The following is a 17845-nucleotide window of genomic DNA, read 5'->3' as shown; positions in this document are numbered from 1 at the left end:
CAGTATGATTAAATTAGATGATTAAATTACACTGTATTCTCTAAAATTCAATACTTGCAACCTGATCTCCCATATATTCTTTTATCTTCTTTTTCAGATAACCACATTTTAATATCAACTTTGGTGATTGCTAGTACAGTAATTTTGACAGTTTTGGGAGCAATCATTTGGTACCTCTACAAAAGAAATTCCAATTCTGGTTTCACCACAGTTTTTTCAACTACACCCCAATCACATTATGATGACGACTGTGTTTTGGTAGTTGCAGAAGAAAATGAATGTCCTGTTGGATTTGACTAAAATTTGATAATGTCAAAACAGATTGACACCAAATGCCTTGAGAGCAATTCCTGTGCAAGATTTTCATTTAAAACTTGATACTGAATATCACAGCTTTTATGGTTATTCCATAACAGTAATAGTATTTTCATGTACTCATTGGGACAATAATAGACCCTGTACATTTAAATATCCTGGAGACTGGCTACTTTGGCAGAAAATTCCTCTATTTGTATTTTATGATTTAGATGAAAAAAAAAATCAATCTTAACACTCCATATTCCACATAATTTTAGTTTCATTGTTTTTAGATCCATCATTTTGGACCACAAACAGCACTGATCATGAGTGATTCAACTTTTATAAAAATTTTTAAAGAAGAATATGGCTATATCTACAAACTCATGGAGAAGTCTGACAATCTAATTAACACTGGTATCATAGTGTCCATTTAAGGATTCTTCTGATCTCCTAACTTTATGAACTCAAGGTATTATGCTCTCAAAACATTTAGAAATTTTATCTTTTAATGATATGAAATTGTGGAAAAAATAAAAAGAAAATAAAAATCACTCATGTCCCCACTATTTAGAGAAAAATGACAAAAACTAAGCCAAGACTAAAAAACAAGCAAAAAAAACCCTATGCACACCTATTGAAGATGCACAAAGTTTTCAGTATATTCATTGTAAATTTCAGGACAAGGGTGAAAATAAACATTTGGGAGTTAGAAGAAAGTTGAAATGATTTTCCTTAGTATTTTAAAAAATAGTATCAAAAAAGATGAAGAATGTATCGGTTTCACTTGAAACTGTATTTACTACCTGTATTAGCTTGAAAACTCTAGTAATCTCTCCATAACCCTCACCTCACCTCATTTGGAAGCAGTAATTTTCTTAAAGGAAGATCCATTCTATCTCTAGCTTTACTACTGATAGTTTATACCATTTGTTTTCACTAACCACTGTTAAGTCAGAAACACCTCTCATCACAATTAATGGCCCCATTGTTAATAAGACTCCAGTAACTACAAAGTCCTAACAGAAAATTATCAACAGTGTAGACATGTAGTACTAAAAGAGCAAGTGTTAACACACTAGCTGCATTACATGTGCAATATTATTGTTCTATAGAAGACTGAGATTTTATATAGTGATTGAGATTTCTAATACATAATTGATACTTCCTATTCATCCTACCCTAACTGTACCATTCCTTTAAAAACTAAGACCAATCTTATCACCTACCCCCACCAATCATTCAGATCTCTAAATCTGATATCTAGATCACTACCTACAGGAGGCTACCTAAGTTAAAAATAAACAGATTAAATTCAGTCCTTCAATTACATTTAAGAAACATTTTAGGGGCTGGGGATGTGACTTAAGCAGTAGCGTGCTCCCTGGTATGCGTGCGGCCCGGGTTCGATCCTCAGCACCACATATAAACAAAGATGTTGTGTCCGCTGAAAACTGAAAAATAAATATTAAAAAAAAAAAAAAAAAACAAACATTTTAGAGGCCAGGGTTGTGGCTCAGTGGTAGAATGCTTGCCTAGCATGTGTGAGGCACTGGGTTGGATCCCCTGCATCACATAAAAATAAACAAATAAGATACAGGTATTGTGTCCATCTATAACTTAAAACAAACAAAAACAAAACACCAAAGCGAGACATTTTAAGCACTCAAATCACATGTGATTAGTGGCTACTATACTAGCTAGCATATACTGAAAAACACTTCCACCATCACAGAAAGTCCAAACAGAACAGTGCTACTCTAAAATCTACTAAATTTTCATGTAACTATTTTCTGTACACATTTTGACAATTTCTACTAAATGCAGCTCTTGCAAATGGCTGTTTTAAATTACTTAATTTTCAATGTTTGATTTCATTTTATAACACGTCTAGAGGTCCCTGGTAATTAAATGTTAAATCTTAATTATATTTACATATCAAAATATCTGGCCAGGGACAGTGGTCTCACCTGTAATCCCCGCAACTTGGGAGGCTGAGGCAGGAGGATTACAAGTTCAAGGGACGCCTCAACAACCTGAGCCCGTCTCAAATAAATAAAAGGGATGGGGACATAGATCAATAAAGCACTTTGGGTTCAAAGTTCCCAAAAGTGTTTAAAAAAAAAAAAAAAAGCAGGCTTGTTAATTACTTTCAGAATGTGGAAATTGCTTTCTTCAATAACTTGTTTCTGGTTGATGATGGCTTTTTACTTTTTTTTTTGCAGTGCTGGGGAATCAAACCCATGGCTTTCCACATGCTAAGTAAATATCCCCAGACCTGACAACATATGCTTGGCAGTAGTGTAGAGAGAACAGCTTTAAACTAAACGGTCTCAGGAGTTTGCATTCTTTGTAGTAATGTATGATCTCTTTTGTTCAGAGTTTAAAACTGATAACCAGTGAAGACTATTCTTATTCCTGTTTATTCCACTATAGTGTTAAATTTACACAACAGCAGAAGCTGACATGACTATAAGACTCAAACCATTGTCTTGTTATCAATGTCGTGTTTTTGTAGTTAATGAAAAACAATAAGAAAATGACATTTTAAAAAAATAAAATATATTGTGGATTAAGCAGAAGACAATTTTCATAATAAATTCTATTTAAATATAATATTTTGAATCCAAAGCATCTCAAAGGACTGACAGCATATATTGAAACTGGTATCCTTCAATTGTGTGTTTTTGCTTTAAGTAGGCAATGCAAAGACAACAGGGAAGAATCCAGCAAATGTTTTAGAAGCATATTGAAATGGGATGTGAAATTTTAATAAAAGTCTTGGCTACATGGTCTTAAGTCTTCTTTGAGCAACAGTTTATAAGGAAACAGTTCAAACTGTAAAATAGAATCAATCAGTATGCACTTTATTTCAAGCCAAGGTTTTACATAGGACCAACAAACTAAGTGTGGGCAAACTGTTCATTCACATTTGAGAAATTACATGGTTTCTATTTAGATTTTAAAAGAGTAGTTTGTTGCCATAACATCAGAATTTAATCTGAAACCACCTAAAGGTGTTTTAAGTGTATCCTAAAGTTGTTGACAGAGGAAAAATACAATGTTATGGAAGTATACACAACTCATGACCACACTGTAGACCATTCATGTTGAATAGGTAATGTTCATCTGTTTGAATTTCAAAGGTAGTGAAAAATATTAATCCTCAAATAAATGCTCAGAATTACCAAGAAACAGTTAAAAATGACCAGGATCCAAATTGGTTATTTATATCATATTTATCTATAAAGAAGTGACAACACTAAAAAACACGTTGAAAACCAGTGTTTTAAACTTTGAATGTGGGATTTAAAAATATTCCATTAACTTGAGATTGTAACAATTTTTTTTAAACCAAATATCATTTGACTGGCAATTCTGATATAATTTATAGCTATAATATTCCTAAAAGGAATACTACACATACTATGGCCTATCAAATATAATCTGCATTTTGAAAATCAATACAAAAATTTATCCATCATTTCTACATCTCTTATACATTTTTTTTAAATTAGGTTTTATTGCTAAGTGAATTAGAATTCAAATTAAATTTGGAAACCTAATACAATGTTCTTCATAACCTCCTTCCCATTCTTAAAAAAATTTTTTTTCAAAACACTGGAAGTAAATGATTATTAAAAATATGACTGCAACTTAAGGCATTTAAAAAGGAAAACTAGGTGCCATTTGGCATTTTATTTTAAAAGCATATTTTGACCCACTTTTCTCACTAGCAAGAGACTAAAACACAAACCTTTTCTCATAAATATGACTACTCAGAACACAAAAAAGGGTTGATGGGCACTGCTTAGATATTGAAAACAAGGGTAATACTTTCCCACTCACCTAAAAGAAAAAGTCTTTTGATTACCAATTTTATAAACATTGAATTTGCTGGCCAGTGTTAAAAGGTCCAGCAGAATTTTAATTCAGCAACACTTGAGAATGAATATATATGTACATGAATACATGTATATGTATATATTCATTTTATGTATAGTCAATATATTTAATAGGCATTCATTCCCCCCACAAAATTAATTCATACTTAATTGCCAGTTTTAATAAACACTTGTTCACAGATCATCCATTTGTCTTAACTGAAGTTAGGCAATATCAAATGTTCTGTTATGGTCTCCATCTTCTTCAGAATCATCCTCTGAAGCTGTTGAAAGAAAACAGGATGATCAAGAATGATTTTAAGGGGGATGACAATGGGAAGTGTAAATATGAAGCCAGAACAGCAATGACTTGTAAAATAAAAATCCCAATTTAGTACACTGTTTTGGTCAAAATGATAAGTTATCATGACAGGGTTAGGGTGGTTTGATTGTGAGTGATGCCTATCTGAAATGCCCCCACCCCCACATCTTTTTGTAATGTTACACAGTTTTTATAAAAATGAAAATGCTTTAAAATGTGGTTCAAAAGTATCTTCTAAAATGTTTCTGAGATAAATTTGTGTTCATAGTAACTAATGATAAATACATCAGAGAAAAAGTGAATTTAAGGCAAGTCCTCTCACACACCTGAGTAGAATCTGGCTTATTACCGCTGCATGTTTGATGCATCCGATGAGAATGGAAAAAAATGTACATAGAATAATAGGTTATGGATGTTCTTGAAATTTACATCAATGCTATGTCTATACAATGCCAAGAAAAAAGTTTATTTAGTAAGTCAAAAAGCTTTATATAGACACAGCCTAAGTTAAAAGATTTGGCTTCACTAAACAACTACTACTGAGATTATTCCGTCTCTAAACTGTCAGAAACTTATCACTTTAGCAATATTTCTGACCTCAGTTTATTTAAGAGTCATTATTAGATCAAGATTTAATATAAAACATTGTGGAATGTCTTTAGGAAGGTAGTAAAATACTATGTATTCTGTAAATTGCTTAACATGTGAAGTAAAATGAAAGTCTGCAAAAATAAAAATCTAATTAACACCTCTCCTACTATCAAGGGCAGAAAAGTTTAATGTAACTCTTTTCTTGTATTAATATTGCACAATTTAAGGGCACCCAAAGCAAAGCACAGGAAAAGTATGCAACATTTATAGATAAAATCTATTTTTAATAAATGACACCAAGCATATACCCAGCTCATATCTGAGATAAACCCTATGGTCTTTATGTTTAAATTTTATGTTGTATCAATAAAGAAATGCCAAACTAAAAAACCAGAATAGCCTTATAGGAAACTTCTTGTGTTTTCTCCTGGATTAATTCCATAGGAGAAAAAAATTCAGTTGGAATTAATTTTCAGAATATTAGTACTTTAAAAAGACTATGTTTAAGAAACTATGTTCTAAATAAGAATTTTTTAAATTTTAAGTAAGAATTAAAAACAACCCCCCCCAAAAAAAACCCTGGAAATTTAGGGGAAACATACCAAAACATTATTATCATCACATCTTACAGATTATAAATAATAATAATAAAATTATTATTTTTAAAAGAATAAAAAACTAAAGAGACTTGTATAATGGCTAATATAAGGGATCAGAACTAAGAAGTCATAAAAAAAATTTACACTAAATGAATTCCAAGTGATTCTTTTATTTTCACATATACTAATTAAAATGATAAAAATGTGTTGCTCAGTTTTATCTGAAATCCTTTAAAAACTTAAAATTAGTAAACTAACTTAGAAGAATCCACATCCTGAGAATATTCAAGAAATCAAAAGGTTTTTACGAGAACTATTATCAAAGGATGCTGAGCTTTGTCTAAATGCAAAAATCTTATACACACTATAGGTAACACACCAAGAATTTTGAGGATGAGTATATGGGTAACCAAATGGTGAATACATAGTTAAAAACACTTCAAATTGCATACTAGAATGGGGAATCTTTTGCTTTGGGTGGAAAAGTAGAAGAGGCAGATACTGAATAGGGGTAACCTTGGATTTTCCAGCAACTGTTATAGAGATGTACCCACCAGGCATGAAGCAATTGGACTTTGAAGAGAACGGGCTGTTAAATGCCTTTGAAGATTTGGGGTTTATGTACTTTCATCTGGAAACTCAGACAAGCCTAATGGTGTGTGTGGTCTTAAAGGAGATTGGAGCTATCTACATAAAATGTCCACAAGGACCTGAACAAGGAATAGAAAACCTTAGGGCTTTTGTTATGGACTTATAATCAGGATTCTTTTCTCCTTTGTTTTCCTAGAACCATGTAAAATACCAAGGAAAACATTTTATGATCTAATGAACTAAATAAGAAGTAAAATTTCTTGAAACACTAAAATAGGAGATATGCCTTGATTAGTAAATTTATGATTTTATTACAAGTGCTAAATTTGAAGTGATCAAAAATAACTTATTTATAATAAAATGCTAGTGGTTAAAATTACATCCTTCCTTACCTTAAAATAAATAATTTATTTCAATACTGTTAAAAAACTAGTATCAATTGCCCAACCCATATTTCCCAGATTAATCATTTTGGTATTAATAAGCCTATAAATGAAGATCTAATTTGGTATAAAAGAGTTTATATACTTATGTTTTGTTCTGTGGGTTTAATTTGCAAAAGTAAATTCAACAAGTCTGGGGAGGGGAAATTCCACCTACTTTCGAGATCTTCCATATGTGCCTGAAGAGTTCTTGCAAGGTTAATAAACTAGAAACAATGCAGAAAGAAATACAGTAGTTTAAATGTTGCAAATGGATCTAAAGAAAGAATCAGTATAGGAGATTCATTTTTACTTAAAAAAAATCAAACATCATTTTAATCGTTTTAATAGGGGACTTTCTCCCCCTACATCAAAAATTATAACCTTAAGGGTGTTATTATTAAATGTTTTATATAATCATTATCAATGAGGTAGAAACCAGTTTATTGGAACTGGAAACATACAATAAAATAATTACATCCAATGGCATGGTCTTCTTATATTTTTTAAAAATTATGAAATAGAGGGGGAGGGCCCCCCAAAATCCTTGCTCTTTGGACAAAATGAATTCAGATATGCCTGCCTAAATTTGATAGATCTAGATACATTTTATACTTCAAAAAATTCTAATAATCACTTTAATCTTATAATAATAATAATAAGGTTTTTTTTTCAAGGTATAAATTCTGCAGACATATGCTTTACATGGTTTGTTCATTCTCAAAAGAGTTAAGACACTTGTAGAAATCATTTAATGGAGTTAACTAAAGCTAAGGGCTCATGATTTATAAAGTACTTAGAAGTCAAGAGATCTTTGCTTAAATTCTCAATGTTGCTTCTGATAGTTTATTCTCTTTTCTTTCAATGATAATTTTTCAATAGACTCACTGTTATAATATTCACATGATAAAAGTGAATAGAAGGAGTATTATGTACATTGAATTGTACCCTTTTGATATAATTTTCAAAATAAAAACATTACATCTTAACATAAAATCTACTAAATTTTTAATCAACAAAGTGAACATTTATACAAAAACTAGTCTGAAAGATATTTATGAACACATTTCAATATATTAATATGCAGAATGATTCTGTAATAATAGATAGAGACCCTAGGCCCTGCTACGCAAAATGGCCTAGACAACAGAATACAAGTTTCCTTCAGTGTACAGAGGCAAACAGCATTGTTCACTTAACAAATACCTAACATACAGCTAGTCTAAATGTTTTATTATAGTTAATAGTGTACACAGTTAACAGCAACTAGTCCATATTTTAGTTTGTATTATGGACACTTAAAAAAATTAGTTTGCTGATCATTTTTTACAGTATACTAACAAACAAATGAAGTCAATTTACCATATTCTTTTGGCTTTTAGAGTTCAATTTCAGGATCCTAACCTGTTAATACTGAGGGCCCCCCCCTTTAAATATTAAAAAACACATATCCTTTGTGTTCATAATTCTGTCCCTTTTTTCCCAGAAATATATTCCAATTACTTTCAAGAGCTAGAAAATTACTTCCTTCTCTAAATAGCTTTATGAGAAAATAAAGCTTGTGCAGAAGTAAGGAAGACAGCAATTTTCATTAAATCTATAATACTTTTATTTTTAACTTGCTTTCCAAGGCAAATACTTGCTGCTGTATCATACCCTCCCTCTTCCCCACTCCAATATTACTTACTCGGACACGTGTGCTTGGTTCATTTGTATTTCCCATCATATCAGAAAAGCTTTGTTCACACAAGTGTAATAACACAACTAGGTAGAGACCAGAGCTGATAAACTCATACTCAGCCTTCAACAGGGAAGCAAACAGGAGAAAAAGAAAAATGGAGAAGGAAAAATTAAAATGTGACTGATAGAGTTCACTGATAAACTAGAGGAAATATATTTATATCTAATTCCTGATAAGGCATACAGTGCCATTCTATTAAAATAAGAAATAAAAAGTTGCCCTTTATAATTCCCTAACATTTTACTAATGCCATAAGTCCAAACAGGTGTGATTATCTTCTTTATTTTCAGTTTTCTTTTGTGTAATGATTTATATAAAAGTTTAGCTTTAAATAATTTGATAGCAGAATGAATGCTTTGGTTTTTAATAAAGTTCATAACGGATTGCCTTTTACAAAAAGTAAGTAGTATATTTATTTACACTAAATCAATATATTACTAAACTAATACCTATTCTGGTAGCTCAAGTATTTCATGTGTAATATAATTAGTTTGAAGGCAACAGAAAAATATAAGAATAAACTAACAAGATAATACTGTAACTCATTCACACAGAAATTTTAATTGGTAAAAAGAGTCCTTTGGTCTCAAACTGTGTGTGTGTGTGTGTGTGTGTGTGTGTGTGTGTGTGTGTACATGCATGGATGGTGTGTTGGAAACAGAACCCAGGGTCTCAAATATGCTAGGTTAAGTGCTCTACCACTGAGCAATATCCCTAGCCCTGTTCTTTTATTTTAAAGCTATGATTACAAATCATACTAGTGTTTTAAAAACATCTAGGGTTAGGAATGTGGCTCAGTGGTACAGCAATTTTCTGGCATGTGTGAGGCCCTGGGTTTGATCCCCAGCACTGAAAAAACAAAAATCTGATTTGTCCTACAATTTTAACAGTGAAAAGGTAAGTTGTGCCTTTTTAGAGCAATTAAATCATCAAGTTAATTGTGTATTTTTAGTATTTATTTTTAGCAAGTATTTGGTTATCAGATTCTACAGAGTATTCAAGAAGTCTGAAATTTGTTTTTTAAAATGCTTACTTTGTAACTCAAAAAAATCACATATCAAGAAAATTTTTATTAAGCCTTAAATGCTTAATCACCTTGCAGAAAAATGAAGCCACTAGAAAATGAGGAAAGAAACTAGCAAAATAATCACTTAAAATTAGGGTAGTTGTTAGGTCACTAGAATCCATGATTCATATAAAACAAACAAATTAAAGCCTGGAAGCTTAATCAGACCAGTCATTGTCTTAATAATGACTCCACCAGGTATTTCCAAACATTTCTAAGTCATGTAAGAATGTGAGTCATTAAAGTGCTTGAAGAACAATAAAAACACTCCCTGAATGAAAAACCAAAGCCTTCATTTTAAGAGAAATGATGAACATCAAAAGAAGGAAGATGGCAGGAGAGAATCCTTTTGAAACTTACTCATTCTTTAAAAGACAAAAATTATTTCTTTTCCCTGCACTACTCCATATATACTATATATTCTTTCCCCTGTCCTTTAAAATACAAATGCTCAGCTGTCTATGTAGACTTTTTGGGGATTGAAGTGATTGCTGAAAGTTATTTTCTTTTTGGACAACTGGCTCATTAGAGGAATATAATAAAATTGTTATAAAATATAGCAGTTATTTTATATAAACCACCAATGTTTCATTCTTTAGAGATCAGTGATTCTTAAGCCTGATCTAAACAATCTAAGCAATCATGATCTTTTATTTTTAAGAGATCTGGGAATTCTTAAAATTATATACAGAATTTGTGCTATATATTTTGAAAGGAGGATCCATAGTTTTAATCAGATTTTCAAAGAGTATCCAATATTTCCATAATTTATTTTAAAAATAAAAGCTGTTCACAAGAGACCTTATATATCATAAAATTTTATTTATATGAAATGTCGAGATGAGGACAGAATAAGAGTTCACTGATAAACTAGAAGAAATGTATCTATATCTAATTCCTGCAAGGTCATTAAGCATTTAAATTTATTAAATAGACTGGTAGATGCCAGAGGCTAAAAGACTGAATGGGAACAACTGGTAATGGCTATAGAATTCGCTACAGGATTCTCTTTGTAATGAAAATATTTCATAGCTAGACAAATGGTGGTTGCACATCACTTTGAACATGTATCAAAATCACTGAATTGTCCACTTTAAAATTATTTTGATATTGTGTGTATCTCACCTCATATAAAATTGGGGTCAGGGAAGGGTCAAGCACTTCATACATTCCCTTGCCATCATATTTCTTTTCATAACAAATTCACTAACCACACTTGGACAGTTGGGCTCTAGGGTCACCCTTTTGAGCTCCTTAAACACATACTTTCTGCTCCTGGAGTTTTCCTTCAGTAGGGAAAGATATTGAGCTCTTTATTCTAACTATCATTTAAGCATCTCAAATACAGTTCTGGGGAACTGCCTATTCTGGGACCACTTTCCTAAGCTTTTATTATTTTCAGGCTTATTTAGGGAGCACGACAAATTTTACCTTGATGGATTAAAAACCTGTACAATGATTGCCTTTCACTTAAAGTTACAGAAAAATTATAAACACCTAATGCAGTAACAGATTTATGTTAAAAGTATTATTGCTAGTTTAATGTAGGGCTTCTGACCATGACTTAATCTTTTCTTCAAGAGCTGTCCTTTAAGCATAGAATAGACACTTACCAAATTAGGCAAAATATACTAACTTGTTCATTTGCATGAGCTCTATGTAGTTCATGAATATCAAAATCCTCCAGGTTAAGCTGCAACTTCTCTTTACAAAGTTCACAGGTGGTTACAGCCTCTAATGAAGAACCTGGTAAAAATTAAATGACAAGTAAAACTTATTTTACTTGAAAAACATTTCCCCTCCTAATTTTTAGGTTTAAAAGGCAGAAAGTTTCAAGAAGGGGACTAGAAAAAAAGGGGAGAGTATAGTAGAAGAGAGATTATGTTCCTTCAATAAACCAGTAACATCTCTTAAAATAGTAATCTGTAACACCCAATGTGCATGTCAAGTCCTCCACCCATTATTCAAATATCTCTGCTATATTCTTCTTGATGTTCACATATCCTTTTGATTGAGGGAAGCTGAAAGAGGTAATGGAATGCCAGGCAATGGAATGTCATCCATACTTCCTACATCCTCCTCAAGTATCTTGACTAGATACTATGTAAGCAGTTTAATGATAAATCTCAAACAGGTAGTTTTTACATAATCAGGCCAGTGTCTTTCAGGTAATAGCCTACACTAAGATCTCCTGGCTTCTAAGGAATGTGCCTGCCCTGCTGACTAAGAGGGGAAAAATGCGTCCACACCTGTGTCCAGATAAAAGCAGCTCTTTGGGAGTGGAAATGTAGTTCAATGTTGTAGTGCCTGTCTAGCATTTGCAATGCCCTGTGTTTGATCCCCAGTACCACAAATCCAACCAACCAACCCAGCTACTTTTGCCTATAAAAGAATTATTAAGTCCCGATACATGCTAACACTATGGCTGAACCCTGAAAGCATTCATTATGCTAAATGAATAAGATAGATACAAAACAAGAAATATTTTATGATTCTACTTACGTGACATATCTACATTAGGCCAATTCAGAGAGACAGAAAAGTAGATCAAAAGTTACCAGGGACTGGGAAGGAGTGGGGGGTTACGGCATTTTAAGGGTACAGTTTCTGTGTTGGGTATGAAAAGGTTTTGAAAATACATGGTAGTGATGATTACACAATAAATGCAACTTAAGTATACACCTAAATAGTCAAAATGGAAAATTTTATATCTATTTTAACACATTTTTAAAAGAGGGAAACATTTGTTTCAAATGCACTAAACAGCAGATTATTATAAAATTCTGGCTCCAATTTAGTAGGTTTAGTGTAATTAAAAATGTAGATTCCCCCATTCTTGCTTTAAACATTTAAAAAATGACTTAAATTAGAATAAGTTACATGAATAACAAATAAGATGTTTAAATTAAATTCAACTCACATTTCTTAGTGTTTTGTGCCAAGCAATAATTAGAGGTTTTAGAGATTCTGCGGAGAGTAATCAGTAGCCCATCTTAAGAAGTACAAAAAACTCTTAAACTAATGCATATTTTCAAGAAAACAGCTAAAAGGAAGGTGAATTCCAATCTGAGGAAGTATATGATAACGTCTCACAATGAGTTGTAAAAAAAGTACATTAGATTTTTGCTATATAATCATGCACAGTTTAGTCAACGAGAAGATTGATACTCCTTTAGCTTATGAAAACAAACGTTTATTGTAAAAATGACATGCTGTGTTATACTAGCATTGGCCTCATGTATCTTGTTTTTACAGTTTCTTGAATGAATCATTTTCTCTCATACTTGATTCAATCTAAGAGCATTTTGTTTATCATGACCCTAAAGTCCAGCAAGACTCTTGACTAAAACTAAAAAATAAAAGGGCTGGAGATCTATGAACCCAAAATAAGAGTTGTTCTTAGTAAGAAAACAAACCAAAACCAAACAATAACAAAAGAAGTGGCAAGCTATTCCACAGGAAAAGGACAAGCAAACAGGAGAAAACACACTGGCATTATAGCTCAGGGGGTAGAGTTCCCCTGGGTTCAATCCTCAGTACCTTACAAAAATAAATAAAATAAATGAATATAATCATTCTCAAGAGCCTATAGCTAGCTGAGTGTTGAAGACAATAGTCTACTCTAGTATAGTCTAGTCTAACTCCAAAAAGGCAATGTTCTTAAGCAATAAACTTGTATTATATGTTCCTCCACACTCAACATTAACAATCCAATTGCCAGGGTATCAGAAGTTGAATCAAGTTGTTCTTCATTTTGGTAATATATAACATTGCTGGGCCCTTACTCAGTGTCAAGAACCATGCTAAGCACTTTATGTGTAATCTCTTAATGAATCTTAATCACACCAAACAGTAGTGACTAATTAAGCCTATAAGGTTATCATAACACGAAACTACTAAGAGAAGAGGCAGCTACAAAAGAAATGCCTTGTTCCAGAGCCTGGGACTCAGACAAGCTTATAAAGTAGCTATTTCCCCACTCATACTCCTTCAAAGAAAGATTCTGCTTATTCCTTAAGAACCACATTTCAGAAATTTGCAGGAAAAGTTTCCAGTGGCAGGCTGGGGATAGAGCTCAGTCTGTAGGGTGCTTGCCTTGCATGCACAAAGCCCTGGGTTTAATCCCCAGCACCACCACGGAAAAAAAAAAAAAGTTCCCAGTGGGCACCTAATCTCTATCTTGAATGGGTAATTTGACTCCTCCAACAGAATATGAAAATTAATAACACTGCTATCAAACTTCACAATATATCTATCTATGACACATAGCTATACTTATCAGGCCCTAATCTTACACTTATGTTCATTTATTAATTTCACACCCTACCAGGTCACTTCCACTCTGTTCTCTAGTACTCATGGTCTAACACCAATAAATTCTTTTAAGAACCAGACTTTTTTGAATCATCTCCTTACCTTTATGTGTGAATCACAATACCTTCTGACTAAAACATCCTCTTTTCTAGTCATTTTTATTCCACAGTCCCTCGTACCTCATAACCTAAAGTGAGGGCAGATGCTCACTCATCGATATTTTCAAACCTCATTCATCAAATGACTTGCTACTTTCTTTTTTAAAAAATACATTTATTTATTATTATTATTTTTATTTTTATGTGCCTCTCACGTGTGAGACACTCTACCACTGAGCTACAGCTCCAGCCCCCATTTTCTTCTTTTTTGGTACTAGAGTTTGAACACAGAGCACTACCACTGAGCAACAAACCCAGTCCTTTTCACTTTTTATTTTGAAACAGGGTCTTGCTAAGTTGCTGAGGATGGCTTTGAACTTGCAATCCTTATGCCTCACATTTCCAAGTCTCTGGGATTACAGGTGTGCACCACTGTGCCCAGCTTGCATCTTCCTTATCAACTTATTTTTTGGTTATTTCAACATCCACATAGAATAATCCACTTTGGATTCCATTATGATCCCACCTCAGGTACTCACTTTAAGGTCATACCCTGACCTGCACTACTCCTAGGATCTTCATTTCAAGCATCTTCTCATTTTGCATACCTACAATTTAATCACTCTAGCTCTTTTCAACTTGTCTGGCAGCTCTCTTTAATATCAAGACTCAAAGACATTGACTTTACCATTTTCTATCCACTTCCTGATTTAAATTTACACCACCATACCACAATTATGTGCTTAATGATACCCTTAACACCCTCTGTGATATTTACCAAGGACCCAAGCCCAATAAACTCAGTGTCTGTATCCAAGAAACTGCAAAGCTGCTTTTTAAAAAAAATGCATGTGTCTCACCTTAAAATGTTATTTAAAATTTGTGTTTCTATAGCACTGGGGATCAAACCCAGGGCCTTGCACATGTTAGTCAAGCATTCTACCACTGAGTTATACCCCCTGCCCTAAAATCATAGTTATGGATACTACTGCTACCTGGAAATCCTACCATACAGACTTAGAATGCTATTTTGCCCACATTTCAAAATCTCCTAACCTGTCTCACAATCAGATAAAAAAACTTATTTCTTTAACAAATTAGAAGCAATTATATAGAAAACAATGCATCCTCCCACCAAACCAACAAACTGATGTCTACAATAGCTTTCGGGAAATGAAACATCCCTTCTTTCAAAGGGTAATCATTCAACAATTTGTGCTCTGGATCCCATCTTTCTCTCTTTTTCACAGATTTTTCCCCCTCTCCACTGGATTTTCAAACACATGACTGAAAGTATCCAATCTGAAACACTTTCTGTGACCCATTAAGATTCTCTAATTCCTGCTGCTGTCTCCAATAGCCCTGGCAATAATTTGTTGAAAGAGAGGTCTATATTGCTGTCTGCCCTTTCTAATTTCCTTTTCTCTTCAGTCCTGTCTAACTCACTCCAGAGACTGCAGTCACCAAGGGTATCCATGTTATCAAAACTGTCATTTCACTATTCTTACTTTACTTGACACCTCAGCAGTACAAGGTTGATCATACTGCCCCCTTAGGCTTGAACATAACATTTTCTTAGCTTTCTTCCTATCTAACTAGAGGCTGCTCTTTAAATCTCCTTTGCTCTCAGTAAATATTTGGGTGTCCTAGGGCTCTGTCCTGTGCCTATGTCTCTGATATTTAACTCCTTTACTAGAAGACCATTTAAAATGTTATTTATTTCCTTCTGGTTCCTTAACTGTAACTTTTAAGTATTTCTCCCAAAGTGCCTGGCTTGTCTAGCTAATAGAATACTTGACACTTTTATATGGTCACCTAAAAAGTAGCACAAATACAAATGTCCAAAACAGAACACTTAGTTTCCTGTCCCAAACCTGTTATATTTCTGGCTTCTTTCCAATCCAATTTTATGAATTTCTATCATCACTGTCACTACTACCACATTTAGATAGCCATCACTAACTCTAGCAAGTGCTATTGTAATAGCTTGCTGCTTGGTCTTCCTGCCTCTACACCTGATCTCCCTAAAATCCATTACTCACAGAGCAGCCAAATATAAATAATACCATTTTATTCCTTTCCCCTCAGTGGCTTCCCATCATACTTAGGTAAAAATCTAGCTTTAGAATTTATCTTCAAAAGTCTTGCACAAGGGGCTAGGGCTGTAGCTCAGTGGCAGAGTGTTTGCCCAACACCTGTGAGGCACTGGATTTGATTATGAGCACCACATAAAAATAAATGTAACTAGTTCCTTCCCTCTAAAAAACAACAACAAAAGCCTCTGCTGACCTCTCACTACTGATGTATCACACCTTCCCCACCATCACTAATTATACACCAGCTATACTGAGCATCATACACTGAAGTCATCCCCATCTTTTAAGTTTTTGTACTAGCTGTTCTGATAAAAATTCCCTTCTCACTCTGGAATAGCTAGTTCCCTCACTGATCAGCTATCAGTTGAAATATCCTCACCTAAGAAAGGTATTCCTTTAACAGTCAATATAAGCACAAGAGCAGGTGCCTAGTTGTTCTTATTTACTAAACGTGCCTGGCTCTGTAACAGTTCTCAATGAACAAATGGACCCTGTGATAGGTATTATCCTAATGTGCTAAGTGATACAACAGCATGAGAAACGAGTTTTCTCAAAAATACACAGATGGTAAATGGTGAGTATATTTCTTTGATTCAGAAAGATTTTACATGACATAAGGGTCATCAGGAATTGTAAATTTTTTATATATGTATGAAGAAACAGTTGGGTAGCAAAACCATAGAAATATTATTATAAACAAATTTATAAAGCATGACAAATGCTCTTTTTAAAAAAATGATTATGATACTTTTTGTAAGAGTCTAAATTCAAAATTAGGTAAGTCTAAATTCAACAATTAATAAATTATAACTTTGTTAGCAAAAATGAATACATACGTGTATCTCTTGGAAAAAAATTGGAAACAAAATACATAAAGGGGTAAATCTTACCAGAGTTAATTTTGGCCTGTAACCACTTTTTCATACACTCTTGGTGGACATACTGTAAACTTCCTGTGCACTTGCATGGCTCTATCAGCAAATTAGATGATGATGCAGCTGCCATCTGACAAATTCTACATAAGTCACCTTCTTCTTCTTCAGAGTCCTCTAAAAGAAGGCTAGAAAAGAAGGCACAGTTTCCCAAGACAGAAATAATAATTCATCTTAGTATATCATTCCAATTACATATAATCCTAATCTCTCATTATTATTCTCCTCACACTAAGTGGAAAAAAGTAAAGGACAACAACAACAAAGCAGTGACAAAAAATAAACAGTAATCATAAAAAAATTTCATCGACAATAAAAATTTATAACAAATATTTTAAAGTAAATGAAATAGGGTATTCTACCACTTATCTTTAAGTGATTTAAGTAAATATGTCTTTGGTAGCACAAGTTCCACATTTTTCAGTCACTTTATATATACTCTTCATTTTTGTCTCTCATCACTCCCCCAAATTTAAGACTGTATCAGTGAATAAACACATATTGACTTGTGCTTTGTCAGTTATATGTTAGCAGAACCACCTATTTTTCAACTGTTAACTTTCTTGTATTAGATCATAGTAAAAAATGAATAAGAAGTTAAATTCTCCATTTTCCCCACCCCCAGCAATCCTATTAAATATCCTGATTTCTACAAGGGTAGACTTCTAAAGCAAAGAACTGTTTCTTTTAACATTTGTCAGGTCAACAAATGCTATTTAATACTGAATGCTGAACTGCTACCAAAATACAACCTGAATTGTATAGTCTCCTAATGAATCTGGCAAAAGATTTGTGGAAAGAAAAAAGAAGATTTACAACTTTTAGGTAATTTTCATGCCTTACCTTTATCAGAGAAACAACCACGCATAAATTATTTAGAAAGGTTGAAAAT

General features: G+C 32.9%; 2 protein-coding genes across 10 annotated transcripts in view; one reads left to right on the top strand and one right to left on the bottom strand.

Moving 5' to 3' along the window:
• Positions 1 to 3087, top strand: part of LOC101960713 (CD302 antigen) — a 126372-nt gene extending 123285 nt beyond the window's left edge. For both annotated transcript variants that reach the window (XM_021730549.3, XM_005315766.4), the window contains one exon: positions 98 to 3087. In XM_021730549.3, the coding sequence (XP_021586224.2) occupies positions 98 to 300 (203 nt within the window). In that variant the 3' untranslated portion in view covers positions 301 to 3087. The remainder of the gene's footprint in view (positions 1 to 97) is intronic.
• A 56-nt stretch (positions 3088 to 3143) lies between these two features.
• The window catches only part of Marchf7 (membrane associated ring-CH-type finger 7), a 50794-nt gene continuing 36092 nt past the window's right edge, over positions 3144 to 17845 (bottom strand). For 3 of the 8 annotated variants that reach the window (XM_078017463.1, XM_005315768.5, XM_021730611.3), the window contains exons 6-10: positions 16912 to 17081; positions 11150 to 11259; positions 8394 to 8507; positions 6885 to 6933; positions 3144 to 4465 (exon numbers count right to left, since the gene is read on the bottom strand). In XM_078017463.1, the coding sequence (XP_077873589.1) occupies positions 4407 to 4465; positions 6885 to 6933; positions 8394 to 8507; positions 11150 to 11259; positions 16912 to 17081 (502 nt within the window). In that variant the 3' untranslated portion in view covers positions 3144 to 4406. Of the gene's footprint in view, positions 4466 to 4829; positions 4855 to 6884; positions 6934 to 8393; positions 8508 to 11126; positions 11260 to 16911; positions 17082 to 17845 lie in introns of those variants that run through there. The other 5 variants (XM_021730645.3, XR_001230070.4, XR_005737967.2 and 2 more) reach the window with 5 other exon arrangements.

Source organism: Ictidomys tridecemlineatus, chromosome 7, assembly GCF_052094955.1.
Source record: "Ictidomys tridecemlineatus isolate mIctTri1 chromosome 7, mIctTri1.hap1, whole genome shotgun sequence".
NCBI classification, from domain to species: Eukaryota; Metazoa; Chordata; class Mammalia; order Rodentia; family Sciuridae; genus Ictidomys; species Ictidomys tridecemlineatus.
This window is presented reverse-complemented; position numbering and strand designations above follow the sequence as displayed.